The 19,422-nt window shown below is 33.4% G+C and overlaps 1 protein-coding gene across 1 annotated transcript in view; it reads left to right on the forward strand.

The window, feature by feature from the left end:
- Positions 1-3,045: 3,045 nt before the first annotated feature.
- The window catches only part of Plod (procollagen lysyl hydroxylase), a 61,582-nt gene continuing 45,205 nt past the window's right edge, over positions 3,046-19,422 (forward strand). The window contains 4 exon segments of the mRNA XM_076464429.1: positions 3,046-3,208; positions 13,192-13,283; positions 13,942-14,078; positions 16,616-16,730. Coding sequence (XP_076320544.1) covers positions 3,100-3,208; positions 13,192-13,283; positions 13,942-14,078; positions 16,616-16,730 — 453 coding nt within the window. The 5' untranslated portion in view covers positions 3,046-3,099.

A 19,422-nucleotide genomic window follows, 5' to 3' on the forward strand; every position in this document is an offset into this window, starting at 1 on the left:
TTGTGCCAAGGCGGAAAATAGAGGCCTTTTTAAAGGGAAATTAGATAGGCCAGTGGAGTATACCTTCATATTCACCGGTTTTTGCAACTGGAAAAAGGCAAAACAGAAATTCAACGAACACCAATCCTCCTCTCAGCGCAGATTCGCTATATCTCCAAAAGGCTCACTTGATATAACTCCAGTGACTGTCCAGCTACATGATGGAAAAAAGAAGCAGCAGGAAGAATGCAAAAGAAGTCTAGCCAAAATATTCAGAAGTTTACGTTTCTTACTGCGTCAAAGTATAGCATTATGTGGACATACTGATACGGAGGGGAACTTCCTGCAGTTAATGAAGCTCCTGGAAGCGGAAGATCTTCAGTTGACGGCCACTTGTCAAAGAAAACCACATTCACATCACCCCAGGCTCAGAATGAGATAATGGAGATGTTCAGCCATCAAATACTGAGGAACATAGCACACGAAGTGCAGCAAAGTAAAATCTTTGTATTAATGGTTCATGGCACTCAAGATGTTACAGGTGCCAAACAGGAAGTAATATGTGTACGATACGTAGATAAGAACCTTGAGGTCCATAAGACATTTCTTGGTTTGTACAGTGTTTCCAATACAACTGGTGAAACAATATCTTCAACTATGCTTGATGTACTGACTTGACTCAATTTACCACTGTCAGGATTAAGAGCACAAACTTATGATGGAGCCGTTAACATGAGTGGTGCGTACAGTGGATGCCAGGCAAAAATAAAAGAGAAGCAACCGTCAGCTTTGTTTTTTCACTGCAAAGCACACAAGGCTAATTTAATAATGCAACATGCAGTTGAAGCTTGTGAATGTGTTCGAGATTCTATCCAGTGGGTACATGAACTTGGTGTCTTGCTTCAGAGGTCAGGCAAATACAAGACAATCTTTGAAAATATTGTATCGTCAGACAGCTACAATGGTCCAGTTAAATACATCCGCCCACTGTGTCCAACACGCTGGTTGTGCCGCCTATCTGCAATTGCATGTGCTGACGATCACTACAGTGACATTGTTGATTCTTTGTCCGAATTAGCAAATGAAAAATCAGATGTAGCAGTGAAAGCACAAGGTCTGCTGGACAGATTTGACAAAGGAAACACAGTTTTAGGATTGTTGATGGCTCAGTATCCATTAGCTGCATTAGAGGAACTAAACTGTGCATTCCAAGCAAAATCAGCGACAGTATCTGGCATGATTGAAGCCTCTGCAATGACAGTTGAGCAGTTGCGGGTATTGCGAACAGAGGAAAAGTACAACAAGATATATGATGAAGCTGAGAAAAAGGTAACTTCCCTAGATCTGGTGCCTATTGAACTACCATGCATTCGCAGACCTCCCAGAAGGATCACAGGTGATGGCTCAGCACACCATTCGGCAACAGCTAGAGATTACTACAGAAGCCAATATTTTGAATTTGTGGACACAGTCATAGAACATCTGACCACTAGATTCAATGTAGACAACAATGACTTGAGGCAATATCTGGCACTTAAAAACATGATCACATCTGGCAAGATTGGCAACTCGGTTATAAACTTCTATCCAGAAATCTCTGCACAACGGCTCGAGGTTCAGTTGCTCATGTTCAAAGGAACAACAAAAGCAGTATCTCTGAAAGGTGCGAGGATGCTTACTGTAAAATGCATGAAACAAGCCAGCAGATGTTTAGTGAAGTGTTTCTTCTCATGAAAATTTTGCTTGTATGTCCAGTATCCAACTGTGAATGTGAACGCAGCTTTTCTGCATTAAGACGGTTGAAGACGTGGTTAAGGTCAACTATGTCTCACTTCCGCCTCAACCATGTGGCAGTTTGTCACATTCGCAAAGATGAGGTCGACAAGATAAATATAAAAGAGCTCATGAAAGAATTCATAAGCAGATCATCACAAAGGAGGTCTTCGTTTGGGAACAAGTAGACTAGAGGACTAAATGAATCTTACTTCAATGAAAAGTATGAATAATTATGTGCTACATTGTACTGATGTGTTATTTTCAAGTGTTCGCAAAGACATTTTAATTATTTTTATCAAACAAAATGAACAGTTTTTCAGTAGATATAAACTTATCAATAGTAATTACTAATTTTATTAATATTTGAAAACGTAATTCATGCAATGAAAGTTATTAGTGACCTTGTCAAGTATAATAGCCATCTTTTATATTGTGCAGGAATAAATTCATGTGGCAGTTAATTTGTGACACATTTGTCTTTATTCTATTAACATTTTGAAAACTGTTCACAACACCTCACTTATACAAACCTACATGGAAACCTTGAAGTATCGTGGCAACAAGATTACTCTCTGACTGCATGTTTACAGCTTTCAAATTCACATAATCAGAGATTACCAATTTGCAAATTGAACAGTCCATATAAATGGTTGCAAAAATCATCCCTCACATCGGGTGAAAAAAATCTACGCCCCTGCAGGCTTTCTGAAATGTACCTTGGTATTTATATTACTATAATTTACCATCTATACTTCATATTGATGGCATTTTGGGGAGCCCTTCCTCAGCCCCCCAACGAAAATATCCTGGCGCCGCCACTGGTTTAATCACGTATTTACAACACGAATATCTAAAACGTGTTGCGTAAGACGAGTTGTTAAACTCAATATACATAATGGGCTATCGGTGCGCTGCTGATCGTAGGCTACGAAAACCTATTTATAGTGTTAAAAGTCCTAGTCTTCCAGCTGGACCACTTGTTGTATTTGTGTGATCACATAACCGTAAATCTCATAATGCATGGTTGCCACATATGTGGTGCTGTTTCGTACTGAATGAGGCAAACAAACTGCTTTATTTTATATTTTATTTTTGATGTTTTATCATATTTTTTTTCGTAATCATATTAATCCATGGTTATATCGATAGGAGAAAAAGCTTTTAAAGATGAAAACTGTTAACTATAATATTTTCAGATTTTAATATAACACTAAATGCCTTTATGAATTACACGGCGCCTCATACACAAGAACATGCGTGGGATAGAAACGCTTTACGTTTCCCCAAGCTACGGAGATTTTCGTCTTCTCATGTGTGTGTTTGTCAGTTTGGTGTTGTGAGTGTATGAATATGGCTGCTACGCGCGTGGAGTGTGTTACAAGACTAGCATTTTTGCTGTGTGTTGTTTATGTATATTTAACTTTTCTAGTTTATTGTCATGAAGAAGAGAAAGGTAAAAAGTGCCTCTATTCATTTAGACTTTTCGTAAACATAGGAGAAGGGAAAGTCATATATTATTACTATAACACTATTCCTGTGAATTACAATTTAACTTTTTCAGTTCAACTTACAAGTTTTACTGTACCGTCTACACTTTATTATTGTATAATTACTTAAAAAAAAAGTGTTCTGTATACAGTAATGTTATTAATAGCAAGTCTATATTGCTACTGATAATTATTATACAAGCAAATTGGTGATCGTTGATAAATAATAAAAACGAAAAATGTAAATATAGATTTCGGTCACTTTAAAGTGTTTTGATAGATTATAAAATACGTTAATACTTTTTACGTATATATAAGTAATATTTTGTGTAACTTGATTTCTGTTTTTTTTTTAATTGACAATTTATTGCGTAGTATATATTATTTACAGCTCAGATAATTTTCGTTTAGAAATATTATTTTCAAGTGTCAAATATATATCTATAAATGCATCCTATTTTAGGTATTATAAAAATAAATACTTAGATCGAATGTTTTGGTAAAGCATCACTTTGTAGCATTGATAACAGTAGGAAACTTATGCAAAGTGTAAAATATACTCTCAGATTTTGTGGTCAAAGTCAAATTATGTACAACTGATTGTCTCCCAAAATATTTTCAAAAATAGCATTTGTAGCCATTACTCTATTCAGTTTTCTACTCACTAAATATTAAACATGTTATTTTCTATCTTCACCTTACCAGTCAGACAAAACCTGTAAATTGATCAAAATTCCACACATTACTAAAAAACAAAAATTATGAGAGAAATAATTTCATTAATTAATATAAGGGTTGGGATATTGACTAAATGTATCTAACTGAAATATGTTCAAATTTTAGTAGTATGTTCCATGCTGTGTGTAGTTTGCTGGTATGTCTTTGATCTTTGCCCCAGGTAATTAAGAAGGGTTAACACCCACTCCCAGCTAAAGATCATTTAAATGGCTTTCAAGTATCTTAGTAGGCTGTGTCAGGGAAGTATTATTTGATTTCATGAAGTACACTTGGTGAATTTAGATTTTAAGAGAGTTTGTTGTTGTTTTTTTTTAATTAGGTGCTTTTTAAAAAGTCAGCTAAAAACCTTGCTTGTTAGAGGTTGGAGAAAGACTAGTTAATTGAATTCCAGGATATTTATGTGTGAGGCATCGAACAGTTGTTATTATTGGGGTATCTCAGGGGTTGGTACTTGGGCTGCTTTTTATTTACATAAATGATATTAACAGGGAACTAATGATTAACTTTGTAAAATCTTGCTCAAATCATTAAGCCCTTTATTTCTCATTTCATTGAGGATGTTGAAATATTACAGAATGGTTTGGATCAATCTGTAAGTTGGACAGATATTTTGCAAATTATCTTTGCTTCTAGTAAGTGCAAACTAATGAATTTGGGATATAATGATTGATTGGATCACATGTTTAATGTAAATCAGAATTCACTCAGTAATTGTAACTAAGGAAAGAACCTTGGTATAACAGTGGCAGGTAAGTCATTCAAGCTGTTGAAGCATCATTTTGTGGTTAGTAGTAAACCTAAGAGAATTTTAGAAGCATTTATAAGACATATTGGTTAGAAATCAAAGTAGGTAATTGTATTTTCATATCATTTACTAGTGGAGCCTTACTTTTGGTCACCTTGTCCAAAATAGACCATTGGCTTAAAGGACATGGTTCATAGGAACACTGGGATTATTTCAGGGATGGAAGTGTTATCTTGTATGGACGAGTTAAGATCTACTGGTGTATTTCTTCTTGTGGAAAGAGTGATTAAGAGATTGTATTATTGTAATTTATAAGATTATATTTGGAATCAGTAGGATAAAAGCCTTTGATTTCTTTGTGCTGTGTCCTGAAGAGAAGAGGACACAGGAGTAATTCTTGGGGTGTGGGAGTCTAGACTTCAGTTAAAACAGTATTATGTAATTGTCTTAAGAATTGCCATTGGCATTAGCAAAGACCAGCACTTAACAGGAATTTAAGGTGGGAAGCAGTGATTATAAGAGAAAGAGGTGGGGTTTAAATCTTTTTATCGCAAGTTGGTGTGCAAGTATAGCTTTGAAGGACCAAACACACCCTTGTTGCTCTGTTACACGATTCACACAAATTTTTTATTACCTTGACCTGAATGGATTCTGTGTCTGTTTAATTAACATGAATTGTCTGTCTTGTTCTCTGCTATTGCAAAATTACCTTCCAGATGCTATATCATATGGTTCCTTCTTAGGATGTTTTTCTTCTAACTTGTTTAAAATTAATAACTATTACTCATATAACCTTTCTCTATTAAACTGTGAATACCTTAGTTATACCAGCTCATTTCTCTTGTACTCACTCAAGTGTTGTTTAGTAGCATTTAATCCATCAAGAACAGCAAAACAGTTTCCAATTTTCTTTGTTTTGTAAAATAGGGATGGTAATTGGAATAGTACTGATGGCTTTACATAGGTTTGTATATAATCAGTCAAGATAAATGAGCAAGTTGTCTTTTATTCAGAGGATCTGGTCACCATTGGCCTTTGTCGAGATCTTAACCAAATTATGTGCTCTTACAGAATGATAGAGAAATTGCCAATTTTTTTTATATGCATGTGTCTAGTGTGTAAGGCTGACTTGATCCAAAACATAGAGGTAAATATATGCCATCATAATGAATGAATATGGACAATAACTGATTTTTAAAATTACATTGTTACTGTTTTTAACTACTATTTTTTTTCTAGTTTTGTTTTGCAGTTTTGTTTCTTTACTAAGGTTGATATCAATTAAAAAGTTGTAAATCATTGTTTTAAGTTAACCCAATCCTTCATCACATATTATTTAAAAACTGAGTTACTGATGAAGTACCTGTTTTATTTGTGTTGAATGTGGTTAGTTCATTAATTTAGTGCCTGTTTTATTTCTAGAAATGTATTATGTTCAACTGCCATCAGTCAGACAAAGAACACAGGTATTTCCAGTGACAATATTCATTCTTTATTATTGTAGGAAGATACATCATTTGATCTGTTTACTGTTAGTTGAATTTTATTGTGTTTCTGTGTTGATGTGGCTTAAAATGTTTTCAATAAATTGTTTGCTTTAAAGTATGTGTCAAAACCAGGATCTGTGAATTTTTGAATGTATTTGATAATTATTAAATATTTAAATATGCACAGCAGATGGAAATGTTCTTTGAATACAGATTGTTACATTTCTTGAAATTATTTTGTTTACTATGAATATGGAGAGTTGAGTATTTATATTAAAACTATTATGAATATGCAAGTCAGCAAGTCACATAGTAGTCTCAGTCCACATCAACTTGCAGTGGAATGGAATATATTAGAACTAAACATTGCCATGGTATGGTGTTTCATAGGTATTGTGGGATATTACCAAAAATGTACTGATTCTTGGAAGGGCATGTAACTGTCCTTTCTGGTAAAAAAACATTTGTAAACTCATATCATGAAGGTGTATTTATCATGGATTTAGAATTTCCAAGTCAGAGATAATCTTTTTACTTGATGGTACTGAAAAACAGAAGAAATATGAATCATGTTGGGGAACCAGTACACACAGAAAAGGATCTGTAGAAAGTCATACCTGAACTGTATGGTACATTAAATGGACAGGGGTTCATTGATTAAAAAACAAAAAAGACTTTTTGAGGGGGGTGATGGAGGAGACTGGGTACTTGGGTTGCTTTTTGTAATATAAGATAAAAATTATATGAATCAAACAGCTCATGTTTTATTCCTGTTCAAACGGTTTTATAAATACATTTAAAAATCTGAAACTAACCAGTGAATTATTGCATATTAACACTTAAATCGCTTGTTACAATTATTATGTTCTACTATTAAGATCTACAAGTGTACGTATGCCATTCATATTAAAACTGACATATTTATTTTCTTTTATTTCTAATTCGTAGCAAGCAAAGTTTGGAATCGGGTACGTCATTTAATATTTATAGACTTTTTTTATGATTGAGAAATGGGGCACATCTGAGGCATAAGAGTAGAGAGGTGGAGGTTTGGGCCCATACAGCTACGCCTATTTGCATGTTATTGTGGATAGGCCTAATGCATTCCTTAATTGGCCATACCTTCTGCTCTGGACTCCTATTTCAGGCTGACTAGCACAGCTTGGATCAGCAAACCAAGAAAATTCAGTTAGTTCTATTGTAATGGTGATGCATGTATCTGTGGGTTTTTAATCATTTGAACTCTCTATTTAGTAAATTAAAATTATTTTCAGTTTCACCTTTGACCTTCTGTGAGAAGATAGCCATAATATTAATCATTAAACAGTTTTTTCACAGTGTATAACCATAGGCGCAGAGCAACTGTTATTTACGAAAACATAAATGAAGTTACCAAAGGATTAGTTAGTAGAACTTTAAATCCCATAGACTGTCTTGGTTTTTCTCAGCAACAACAATATTGTGTTGTTGTTTTTCCGCACGTACACGTGTTTAAACGCACTAAGTAGATGTCGCTCGTCTGACACAGAAGCTAACAGACGAATAAAAATAAATGAAATAGAGACGCGATCACCCCCTCAGTTTTAACTGCATTTCTGTAGGAAGATCGCCCACACAATGTAGGAGTTGAAAACAAAATCCAGCGACTGCTCTCACGCGCGATCACGAATATCTACTAAGATTATCGTAAAATTTGGGTTCAACATTTTTCAAGGGAGTTTTTAATTTGTGTTTGTGTGTGTAAAACATAAACATAAGTATCAAATTATATAACAAGAATCACATGAAATAATTATACTCAGTCGTTACTTAACAAATTACAAATTCTAACAGCTTCGTTAACCGTTTGATTTACACATTATCCTACTGATTAATCCGTTCAACTCATTAGATCACAGGTGTTGCTATTTGGAAGTGATTTGACTATTGACTGTTGTTTACCTCATCAACTATTTGATTGTTAACTGGTAAAATAAGAGTTCTTAGAAAGTATTGTAGTTGTTAGCGATTTCGTTGTTGACTGGTATAGTGACGGAGAAAGTGTTGCTGTTTGTTAGCGATTTGGTTGTTGATTGTTTCACCTCATCAACTTCAAATTTAAGGATCCTGGTATGGTCAGGTGGTTAGGGTGCTTGACTCATAATCTAAGAGTTGCGGGTTCGAATCCCCGCCATACCAAAAATGCTCTCCTTTTCAGCCAGTAGTCCAAGAGTTGACGGTGGATGGTGATGACGAGCTGTCATCCTTCTAGTCTCACACTGCTAAATTAGGGACAGCAAGCGCAGATAGCCCCGTGTAACTTTGCGCGAAGTTCAAAAAGCAAACAAGCAAAAAACTTTAAGGCCCGTTTTACGTTCAAATCGTTCCTTCTCTCCGTATGTTCTATTAGTTTACGTGTTAACAGTTTCATAACTACTAAACATAATCAATTTATATTTTTGGGCCGGACATGGCTTAGTGACTAGCCTAACCAGGGGTCATTTGTCTTTGTCTGAAATTATCGAAAGTCGGGTTGTCAGCCTCGGCGTTCACATTGCCATCTTTGGCTTCAATTCACCATCCTGCCTTTACCAGTTCTCCCTGAAAATTTTAAATCGCCGTTAACATGTTAAAGCCCCTCAAAATTCAACAATAAGGGATTTCAAATTAATACAATTATTAAAAGCCCATTCAAGATAAGTTTTGTTTCGTTTTAAAACTAGACACCTGCCACGATTAAACCAAACACAACTGAACAATGTCTTAGGCTGCGGGTCGAAGGGTCTGGATGTATTGATGTTGTCATAACGTTATAGTTAACCCTGTGGTTAGTAGTTCAAAATTAAGGATGACTTCACCGAAACTTTTGTAGTCATTTGGATTAATAATTCCGGTTGCAAACAGTATCTTTTTAAAAAACTTAATTATAAACATAAATCTGACACATGAGTATTTGTTGGTGTCAAGTCGAAATGACGTCACAGCAGTTAACTGTCTTTACATATACATGGTTATATATGATTTATTTAATTCGTATCAAATGCGAAAGGAACGGTGCTGGCGTTTAATATAGAAATACAGCGGAACACGCGAAATAACGTTTATTGAAAACGAAACTTACCATACAAGCGCATCAAACTCCATTATAATTATCACATCTTTAACATGTTAACGAACAGTTTGTTGGAACTATTTAATATATAAGAATTGTATACGTGTGTGTGTGTGTTTAGAAGATTATGTTGCCCTTAATGTAGGGTATGGTGGACATCAGTCATCGGATGACATTCTACATTTAAAATGTTGTGATATTTGACCAAATTCGCGTAAAATACTGAACAGACAGCGTTATTTTAATTTTACGAATACGTACATCCATAGTTATTTTATGCCCGGCATGGCCAGATGGGTTAAGGCATGCGACTTGTAATCTGAGGGTCGCGGGTTCGCATCCCCGTCGCACCAAACATGCTCGCCTTTTTAGCCGTGGGAGCGTTATAATGTTACAGTCAATTTTTGGTAAAAGAGTAGCCCAAGAATAGGTGGTGGGTGGTGCTGGCTAGCTGCCTTCCCTCTATTCTTACACTGCTCGAGTAGCTTTGCGCGAAATTAAAAACAAACAAACAAACCATAGTTATCTTAAACACAGAGTATGATTTACTTAACAACTGAAAATATTTATTTTTGTGTTTTAATTTAAAAATAGGGAGAATTATTTTACAAAATAGCTTAATATTTTCAGATATTTGATATTTAGATTATTTTTAATTCCTAATAACTTGATAATTAATTCCACAAAAGATTCTAAACCCTTAGTCGAATGTTTTTGTATTGATTTGGTTTGAGGAGCGAAACGTGTGGCCAAAATGCACATATAAAGAAAACGAAATATTTTATTTCAAATAATCTAAACTCATTAATGTAAAGAAAATAAAATTTGCTTTAAAAATTATATATTTTTTCTCCAACCAGTATTAAACAAATAATTAGGCCAATCGTATGCGTGATTTTTTACTGTTTGTATCGTGATGGAAACTTTTTAATTGTGGGCGAGAGTAATTTGTCAAGATCGTTTGGCACATCATAATTATTATAAAAATATTTCTTCTATTGCGTTCAAATTTGTTTCTTGTGCCGGATTCCAGTAATAGCGTTGAAAGATAAACTGAGAGAGAGGACGTGTTTATTTTGAAACAAAATGTAAAAAAAATGTGTTTAGTATTAGAGCCATGAATATCCGTTACTTAAAATGTAGGATGCCGTAAATTATAGAATCTTAATCTCGAGGCAGTTTTAAGATGCCAGGGAATAAAGCACTCGCTTTACGTATGATTGAGTAGGAATTATTTAAAATAATAAAATAATTCCAGTATTAACTGATAATAGGGGCTAATTGTAAGGGTTTGTTAACAATTTGGTTATCATAATTTTCATCTGCGACTTGTGTAGTATTTTTTCTGTCTTCCCTCCCCCCAACGTCCCCCGCTGGTACAGTGGTAAATCTACGGATTTACAACGCTAAAATCAGGGGTTCAATTCTCCTCGGTGGACTCAGCAGATAGCCAATGTGGCTTTGCTATAAGAAAACACACACACATCCCCCCCCCCAGCGATGTGTTGAAAACATGACGCTAAAAACTAGGTTTTGGTACCCGTGGTGGGCACAGAACAAATAGTTCGTTGTGTAATTTAGCGTTTAGCAACAAACAAACAAAGCATTTTTCTTAACGTTTCGGACGGAAATTGATAGATTTTCGTTAGCACTTTGATATTACGGCTCAACATAAATCTTTATCATGGGTCGTTCCTCACGTTGGATAGAGTTCCCCTGTTATTTACATAAGATAGTGACGCCATAGCTCGTATTGAGACTAGACAAGCAGAACGTATATTTGTCAAATAAACAAAAGCATATTGTACAATGTGTATGATAGTCAATAATTTACATGCCATAACATTCATAATGATGTCTATTGTCCACATTCTTTTCAATCTTAGCACTGATTGTTTTCTGTCTAGACATCATGAAATAATTAGCGCAGGCTTGGGAGGGGGGAGAGATGAACTTTACCCCTTGAAGACGTGGCTTCGAACACGTTTCTCAGATCTCCTGCTGTCTCGTTGTCATCACGCGAAAGATGGTGTAACCTTAGCAACGAGAGTAGCACCATTCTTTCTGGAGGGGCGATATGTGTCTTACTAACATTCACGAAAAACTTATCCCAGAACAAAGTTCACTGACCTGAAAAGATAAGAAAATACATCTAGATCGATGCCGTGTATTTTAACGATAAAAAGTCGTTTGTTTGTTTTTTTGTATCTTGGTTATAGCAAGGAAATAACAGAGATGTATGAGGGGTTGATAACACTAACAGACACTTTCATGTGAAACAGGAGTAAGATAAACTCGAATTATTTAGGTCAAGTTTTCTTTTTTTTATTATCGCATATAGGCATTTCTACAGAAAAATATGTAATACAAATTAATAGAATATATATACTTATGCACTTTTAAGTATTATATTACTAAATAACAAAATGGCTTCAACTGGCTCATGAATTTAATTTGCATAATGTTTAGAATAAAATGTTGAAGACAGGAATGATTTTAGAAATGTTAGGGCTGTTTCTTAAGAGGGTGAATTCAGCCTTGAAATGTTTGGTGAAAGAGTCGCAGAAGTGTTAGTAAACTGATACTTTTGACAGAAGCTAATCCTGAAAAGTAATGAAAATCCGGTACTAAATTAGAGTAGATCAAACAAGTATCAGAATCATAAAGAGTTTATGCTGGAGTCGGTAGTTTGGATCGATTGAGGGATAACAACGATTGTTCTACCATTAACATTATATTATTATTTTTTCAGGAAGGTTATAATGTGTACAAAATAGATCAGGGTTAAAATAATTAAAATGTGTAATGAAAAGGTAAGCTGATGGTAGAACACTCAACGGATTAACGAGAAGATATAGTTGTAGCCTGGCAGGCAGTTGACAAACTGGACTTTAAATAAATGTTACGACTAACACTGGTAATTTTAGGATTTGAGGATGCTCACAAATAATTTATCAAAGAAAGTAAATGGTTGGAACGAGTAGAGAAATTTATTTATAGGGGCAAATATCGATGATGATGGCAAGTGTTGAAAAGAGAGTTGACAAGAGACAGGAAAGTATTCTCAGGTAAATGCTCAGAATGATAAACTGTGTATGGTCAGATCTTCTCTGTGATGTGGAAACTTGCTTGTTGAAACAAAACATTCGGGAATGCCTAAAATGTGGTATTATAAACATGATTAAAATCAGGTACACAGGACGTGAAATAACGAGAGAGTATTGAAACCTACAAAGACAAATTAAGTGTTATGTAATGGACATGACGGGTAAACAGAAGAAAAGAGGTCGGTACGTAGAAACTCATTTGGATCAGTGACATTATAAAACGGAAATGAAATGAGACGTTTTATTAAGAAAACTGATGGAGTACCATCACTCCAACTCGTGGAATTAACATGTTTTTCTACATTACCTAGCATGTGTAGCTGCTGTCGCTACACTTTGTAGCGTAGGAATGGTTCACACAAGACAGTTTTGTTTACGTGCTTAACACTAAATAAATTAGGGTATTGCTTGAAGACAAATTCTTTATTTCATTTTAGTTTTGTATTTAATATGCAAAAAAACTATTCTTTAATACTCACTGCAAATCAAGTTATGGTGGTAATATACATGTTTATAAAGTGTAGTACAGAAACACAGGCCCTTTCTTTCTTGTAACGTACCGGAAATTGTCAAACCGCTTTGTTACCAGTCCACCAACAGTGTACCAGATTTCCTAACCAGAAAGCACAACATTTTATCCAGATCTCTATCACTGCACCTAGCCCTTATAAGATTAGGAATTTAAGTGTAGAATATGCACTAATTAGTAATAAATAAAATTAGTAATTGATAATTAAGGTTAGTCTACAAATCATGAAAATGCCCTTTATTTTTGTTTCAGTAAAACTGTTAGTGGTAACAGTTGCAACCAGCGAAACAGAAGGCTTCCAGAGGTTTATGTCATCGGCAAAATTATATGGTTACCGAGTTGAGGTAAGGGACTTTCACGTTTGGTATTTTGTAGTAAGTAATAGGGCTTGAGGGTAATGCTCGTAAGCAATGTTTCAATTTACCCATGAAAAATAGTCGTCTCTGTTATAAATATTGTGAACTTTGAAATAAATTTAAACTGTCAGTACTTGATAACTAGTTGCAATTATGAAAACTACTTGTAAACAGAAACCCCTGGTCCTGTAGGAGACAAACAACCTGAGGTAGACTACAAGTCAGCCTATGGCATCCCAAAATATGTTTTATTTATAGTTCACTTTTTTTGTTTACGACTGGTGTTAGAGCCTCAAATGTGTCACAAACATTCAACTGTTTTGATGTGTTTTGGTTCAGTATCTCGGATATATAAATTTTGTAAGTTAATGTGTTATCATAAAGCTAGTTAATGCTCATAAAATTACCTTATTTGTTTGTTGTGTTTATATTGTGGTCACTTTGAAAATATATGCATTGTTTGATAAAATAATACATATTTATATGTATGTAATATGATTTTCATGTTTGTTAAGTGTCACATCTGAATTTATACTTAATTGCTTGAAATCTACTTCTACCATGGAGAGAACATGAAATTAAAGATGCCACATTCTCTTGAGAAATGTTTGAAGCATGAGAATATTTATTATTATTGTTTGTGTAGGTTCTAGGACTAAATGAACCCTGGGAAGGAGGAGATGTCCTCAGATACCCTGGAGGGGGTCAGAAGGTGAACCTACTACGAAAAGAAATGGAAAAACATAAAGACAAAGATGATTTAATTATTCTTTTTACAGATAGGTAATTATTCCTAGAACCCATACTTTACTGTAATTATAAATGTTCATTATTATCACTGGCCTGAGAGATTTAATAAGTCTTCATTGATATAATTGGCAGTGGAAAGAGTTGGATGATTTGTGGATAACAATTATTACTAGAGTTGGACTATAAAACTAATACCAGCATGTGTTTTATTTTCACTGTCTTTTTTCTCAGTCTCTCAAATATTCAAAAAAAAAGAAAGAAAGTGTAGTTATTGGTTAAGAAGTCATTTTATTTTCACTTTGTTTTTTGTCAGTCTCTCAAGTATTCAAAACAAAGAAAGTGTAGTTATTGGTTAAGAAGTCCTGTAGAGTCATTTTATTTTCGTCTTGTTTTTGTTAGTCACTGAACTATTCAAAACACAGAAAGTGTAGTTATTGGTTAAGAAGTCCTGTAGAGTCACTTTATTTTCATCTTGGTTTCTTCAGTCTCTCAACTATTCAAAACAAAGAAAGTGTAGTTATTGGTTAAGAAGTCCTGTAGAGTCATTTTATTTTTGTCTTGTTTTTGTCAGTCTCTCAACTATTCAAAACAAAGAAAGAGTAGTTATTGATTAAGAAGTCCTTTAGAGTCGTTATGAGAATAACACAATACATCTTGTAGATTTGCATGTAGACAGAAGTTAATGAAAAAAATGATTTGAATTTAGTTGTTTATTTTCATAATAACTTCAGTTAGAGTACATCTGTGTGTGTGTGGAGTTGTTTTCAGGCAAAAACTAATTTTCTGACAAGTGTTGGATACTTAAACCCACTAACTCTTTAAACCCATAATTTTTCTCCATGTTCTGCTAAAAGTATTTTCATGATGTACTAATAAGTATCACTATTTCATATAATATTTAGTCTTTTTATTAAAAGGTTGATAACAACGTGGTTTGGATTAAGTTTTAGCCAAAGAGACACAAATGTTATTGGACACTCTCACTGTCTGATGGCTAAATTAGGATGTTTGGATGGCTGTTAAAGCATCTGCTCAGGTTTAATGAATTGATAACAGCATATTTGCCAAGGAAATAGAGAGAAAGTAATTTTGAATCAATGTTTACACAATTGAAAAATAAAAATTAGTTGTTTCCTTAAATTATTTAATCATATCTTATATTTGGACTTCATTCTTCTATGAGTAAGGTTTATAATACTTTGCTTGTAGGAAAAATATTATTATTATTTGCTTAATCTAGATTTAGGCAGAATATACTGATTACAAGTATTAATGTGTGCTCACTTTAAGCTGTTAAATGACATTATAGTTACTCGATAAGCCACCCAGTTAATTTTTATAACCCTTGGTTCGTTATTTTCAACTTTAAAACTAAACATATAAAATAATAACTTCCAAACAGAGTAGGGCATATAGTGAAGATAAAAATCAGCTTGGCAATCAGTAACACTAATTAAATGTTCTTTCCTTATGTTTGTTTTTAACAAGATTAGAAAGCATTTTCTCATCTCTTGGTACCTATTACTGTTAACGATATTGTTTGACAGTAAACCGAGTAATATTTCACAAGGTGCAGTCAGATTAAAAGATATAGATTGAATAATAAGCCAATAAAACAAAACAATTAGAGTATAATACTGAAAATGAAACTAGATATATGAAACATTCCAACTAATGCTATTCATGAAAGAAACTGCAAAGAAAGGAAAGACCATACATACCTTATGGAACTAAAAACATTAACTTTCAGCCTTTCATAATTTCACATGTCTACCTCAACAGACATCCAGACTTGTCTGAAGATGACCTGCCATAAACGTTTTCTGCTTGCCGTCACCTCCTTTCATGGAAGATTTTATATTTGTTATCCTACAGAGATCTACTATTATATTTCTATTCTTTCATCTTCTTCCAAACACTTCAGTTGTCATTTCTTGTCAGACTGACTACTATCTTGTTAGCATTGTTTTTGATATACTTTTGCTTGTTTTGCGTAATATATTGTTTCAATAGACATAGGAAGATTATATTTATAACCAAATTCTGAATACAATGAGGTTCTAACTGTAATATTTTTGTTTATCTATTGTTGGCTGCTAATTCTTGTTTCACCCTGTACTTAAACGTTTTTCAAGAAACACCTAATTTCTGTAAGAAAGCTAACTTTAAGAGGTAATGATAACATTGTTTACACCAGCATTATGATTTAAAATTACTAGTAGCTATTAATAATATTTATAAAAGTGGATACTATGTTTGAAACTGTGTCACCTCAGTTAAATTGGTTGACACTATAGTTTGGTTTTTAATTATTATATAGTAATAAAGAAACAGAAGAACAAGAAATTCAAACATTTTACGATAACATTTATAGACATTATCAGAACTTATGACATAGTCATTACATAGATATTGTTATATTATTAAACACTGAACAGTACTGTAAAGTTCTAATAACCTATTAAGGAGATATCTAAAATGCTATTTAGACGAATAATCCAAGTCATTCCTATTTAGGCAGTGCTGCCACCTGGTTGATACATATTTAATGGTTTTTGTTTTTTTTAAAGCTATGATGTCATCTTCACTGGAGGACCAGAAGAAATTTTGAAAAAGTTTTATAAGTCAAAAGCTAAAGTTCTATTTTCCGCTGAAGGTTTCTGTTGGCCCGACGAGTCTTTGGCTGTAAGTTTCTACATTTCTGTTTCTCCTGAATTCTAAGTCAAATTTAATTTCAGTAATAAGTTGTATATTTTGTTTTCTTTTAGAATTAAAAACTGTAAGTTTTAGGAAGAATTGTTTATAGTCATATTTATAACAAATTGAAAACCTGTTAAGTCTTTACCCCTTTTATGACAGGCCTATGATAGGTTTTATCTTATTTTTATACCTTTGTGTGATTGTGCTCAACTTATTTTATTTGTTTTGAATTTCACACAAAGCTACTCGAGGGCTATCTCTATTAGCCTTCCCTAATTTAGCAGTGTAAGACTAGAGGGAAGGCAGCTAGTCATCACCACCAACCAAATAGTGAGATTGACTGTCACTTATAATGCCCCCACAGCTGAAAGGGTGAGCATTTTTGGTGCGACAGGGATTCAAACCAGCAACCCTCAGATTATAAGTCAAACACTTTAACCCACCTTGCCATGCCAGGCCTTTAGCTCGTAATTCATACGAATGAGAGAAACTGAGAAAAGTCACTGAATATTATATATCTTTTATTTTCATCCCAGGAAAACATTGATTTTTTTTTTTCCAGGCAATCTAGGAAAGATCAGTGAACTTTATATGATTCAATTATGTCTCTAGGACATAGATGTCAAAAAAAATATTAGTACCAAACAATCACTTACAGGTTAATGTATTTAGTATATCGATATACATATTTTATGCATAAACACTGTTTTATAACTGTTAATTACACTATGTAACACAAATTTTGTTCCTAGATAGTATGTGTTATTTTTAATTGCTTAGGTTGTAAAAGTATAGAAAATGGCCATTATTCCCTTCAAACTTTGCTTTTGTGACCTGGATAATGAAATTTAGAAATTAACCTATTTTTTGTGTAAAATGGGCAAATTTGCACATTTTCACTTACATAAGATCTGAATAAAACAACATATGAATCAAGATTTAAATGTATTTATACTAAAGTTATATAGAAATGAACAAAAATGTGTAGAAGTGAGTAGTTTTTAAGATTTGCAATTGTAATGTAAATCACTTTCACATATCAGCCTCCAAATATAGTCTCCCATCATGTTTTCATTATACGCTACCAAGTCACAAAAGTAAAGTTTGAAGAGGAAAATAGGTCTTTTCCATTTATTTTAGACATAAGCAATTGGTATACAACACTTTCTGCCCAGGAACAAGAAAAAGTAAACATTTTGTTACATAGTGTTATCTGTAACTGGTTATGTAAATGGCAGTTTGGTTCCTGTTTAAATGGAAAATAAGGGCTTGGTCCTAAACATCATGTTTTGGTTTTGCTTTTGCCTAAAGTTCTTAAAACTACTATGTTGAGATTGGTGTTTCCATTAAATAAGTTATTTTGGTTTTGTTGTTTTACTGCACTAATGAAACTATCCCCATTTTGGTAGAAATAGAAGGAACTTGTCACATCATTGGCATTATCATGTATAGTGAAGATTTAAACTATGTCAAAATGAATATTAACAGCTTGGTTATGTTGGTAAAGCCTGACAAATCAGAGATAGAACAAACATACACAATGTTTATACACCATATCTTAACTCGTATAATTCATTATTAAAACTAACCTTGGTATTTTTGTAAAGTAATAATTTATCAGTAACTTTGTTTTAATTCATTATAAAAAATATACATGACTAGATATTGCTCATATCTCAGGGTACCTAGTATGGATATTAAAACCTTTATAAACAGAGAACAATGTTTCTACCTTATTTTAATAAAAGTTTTAATACCTTTACAACCAACTTGGTGTATATTATTACTTCAAGTGGATTTCTTGTCATCATGAATATTACAACTTTGGCAGGAGTCAGTGAGAGTTGATACTGTCAAGAGAAATAAATACCACCAGTGAAATTGAAGCAAAATTATGTATAATAACAGAATTGCACAAGAGCAAAAAGTTTTGGAAGCAACTATAAATTAAAAAATTTATATTGAAGTATAGAGTGTTTAATCGAAACTAACCCAACGTAAGGGTTTTCAAGAATGTGGTACTGTTTGTTATCCATGAATCTTTGTAGAAAAAATGAACCTATGACAGTGAATAACTGAAGACATCATGTTTACCAAGTTTAACAACCAGATATCTTCAATGTTTCCAATAATTTGATTAAATGATACATGTGGTCGTGTTAATTCAGAGATTTCAATATTTATATATAGATAGTCTTGATAGACAAGGTTTCAAGGTACCTTCAATAGTAATTTGGTGTGCTCTGGACCAGTGGATGAGTTTGTTAATATGCTCAGTTGTTTTATAGATATTGGAAATATGAGTTTACTGGTTAATGACTGTTTTGTACTTTTTGTGTACATGGGCACTTACGAAGGTATTGCTTTAATTAATATTTAACATATGAGGAGCTTACTCGTTAAAAAACATTCCATTTTTTAACAGTAAACATATTTCTTTTGTGTATTAAAAAATGAGGTGCAATAATTAGGGATGTTAAAGTCAATAGTATTGTTTTTGTGACTGAGACAGATGAGTGACCCTTATGGTGTATGTTTTGATAAAGTGTGAATAATTCAAGAATGTTGGAACTTAGAAAGTTACTCAGTGAACAACCAGGAAATTCTTGGGTACTACAGGTAGTAACTGCACCAGATATTGAAATTGAACTCTCGAGAGATGACAGGGAGAGTACTT

Source organism: Tachypleus tridentatus, chromosome 10, assembly GCF_004210375.1.
Source record: "Tachypleus tridentatus isolate NWPU-2018 chromosome 10, ASM421037v1, whole genome shotgun sequence".
Taxonomy (NCBI): domain Eukaryota; kingdom Metazoa; phylum Arthropoda; class Merostomata; order Xiphosura; family Limulidae; genus Tachypleus; species Tachypleus tridentatus.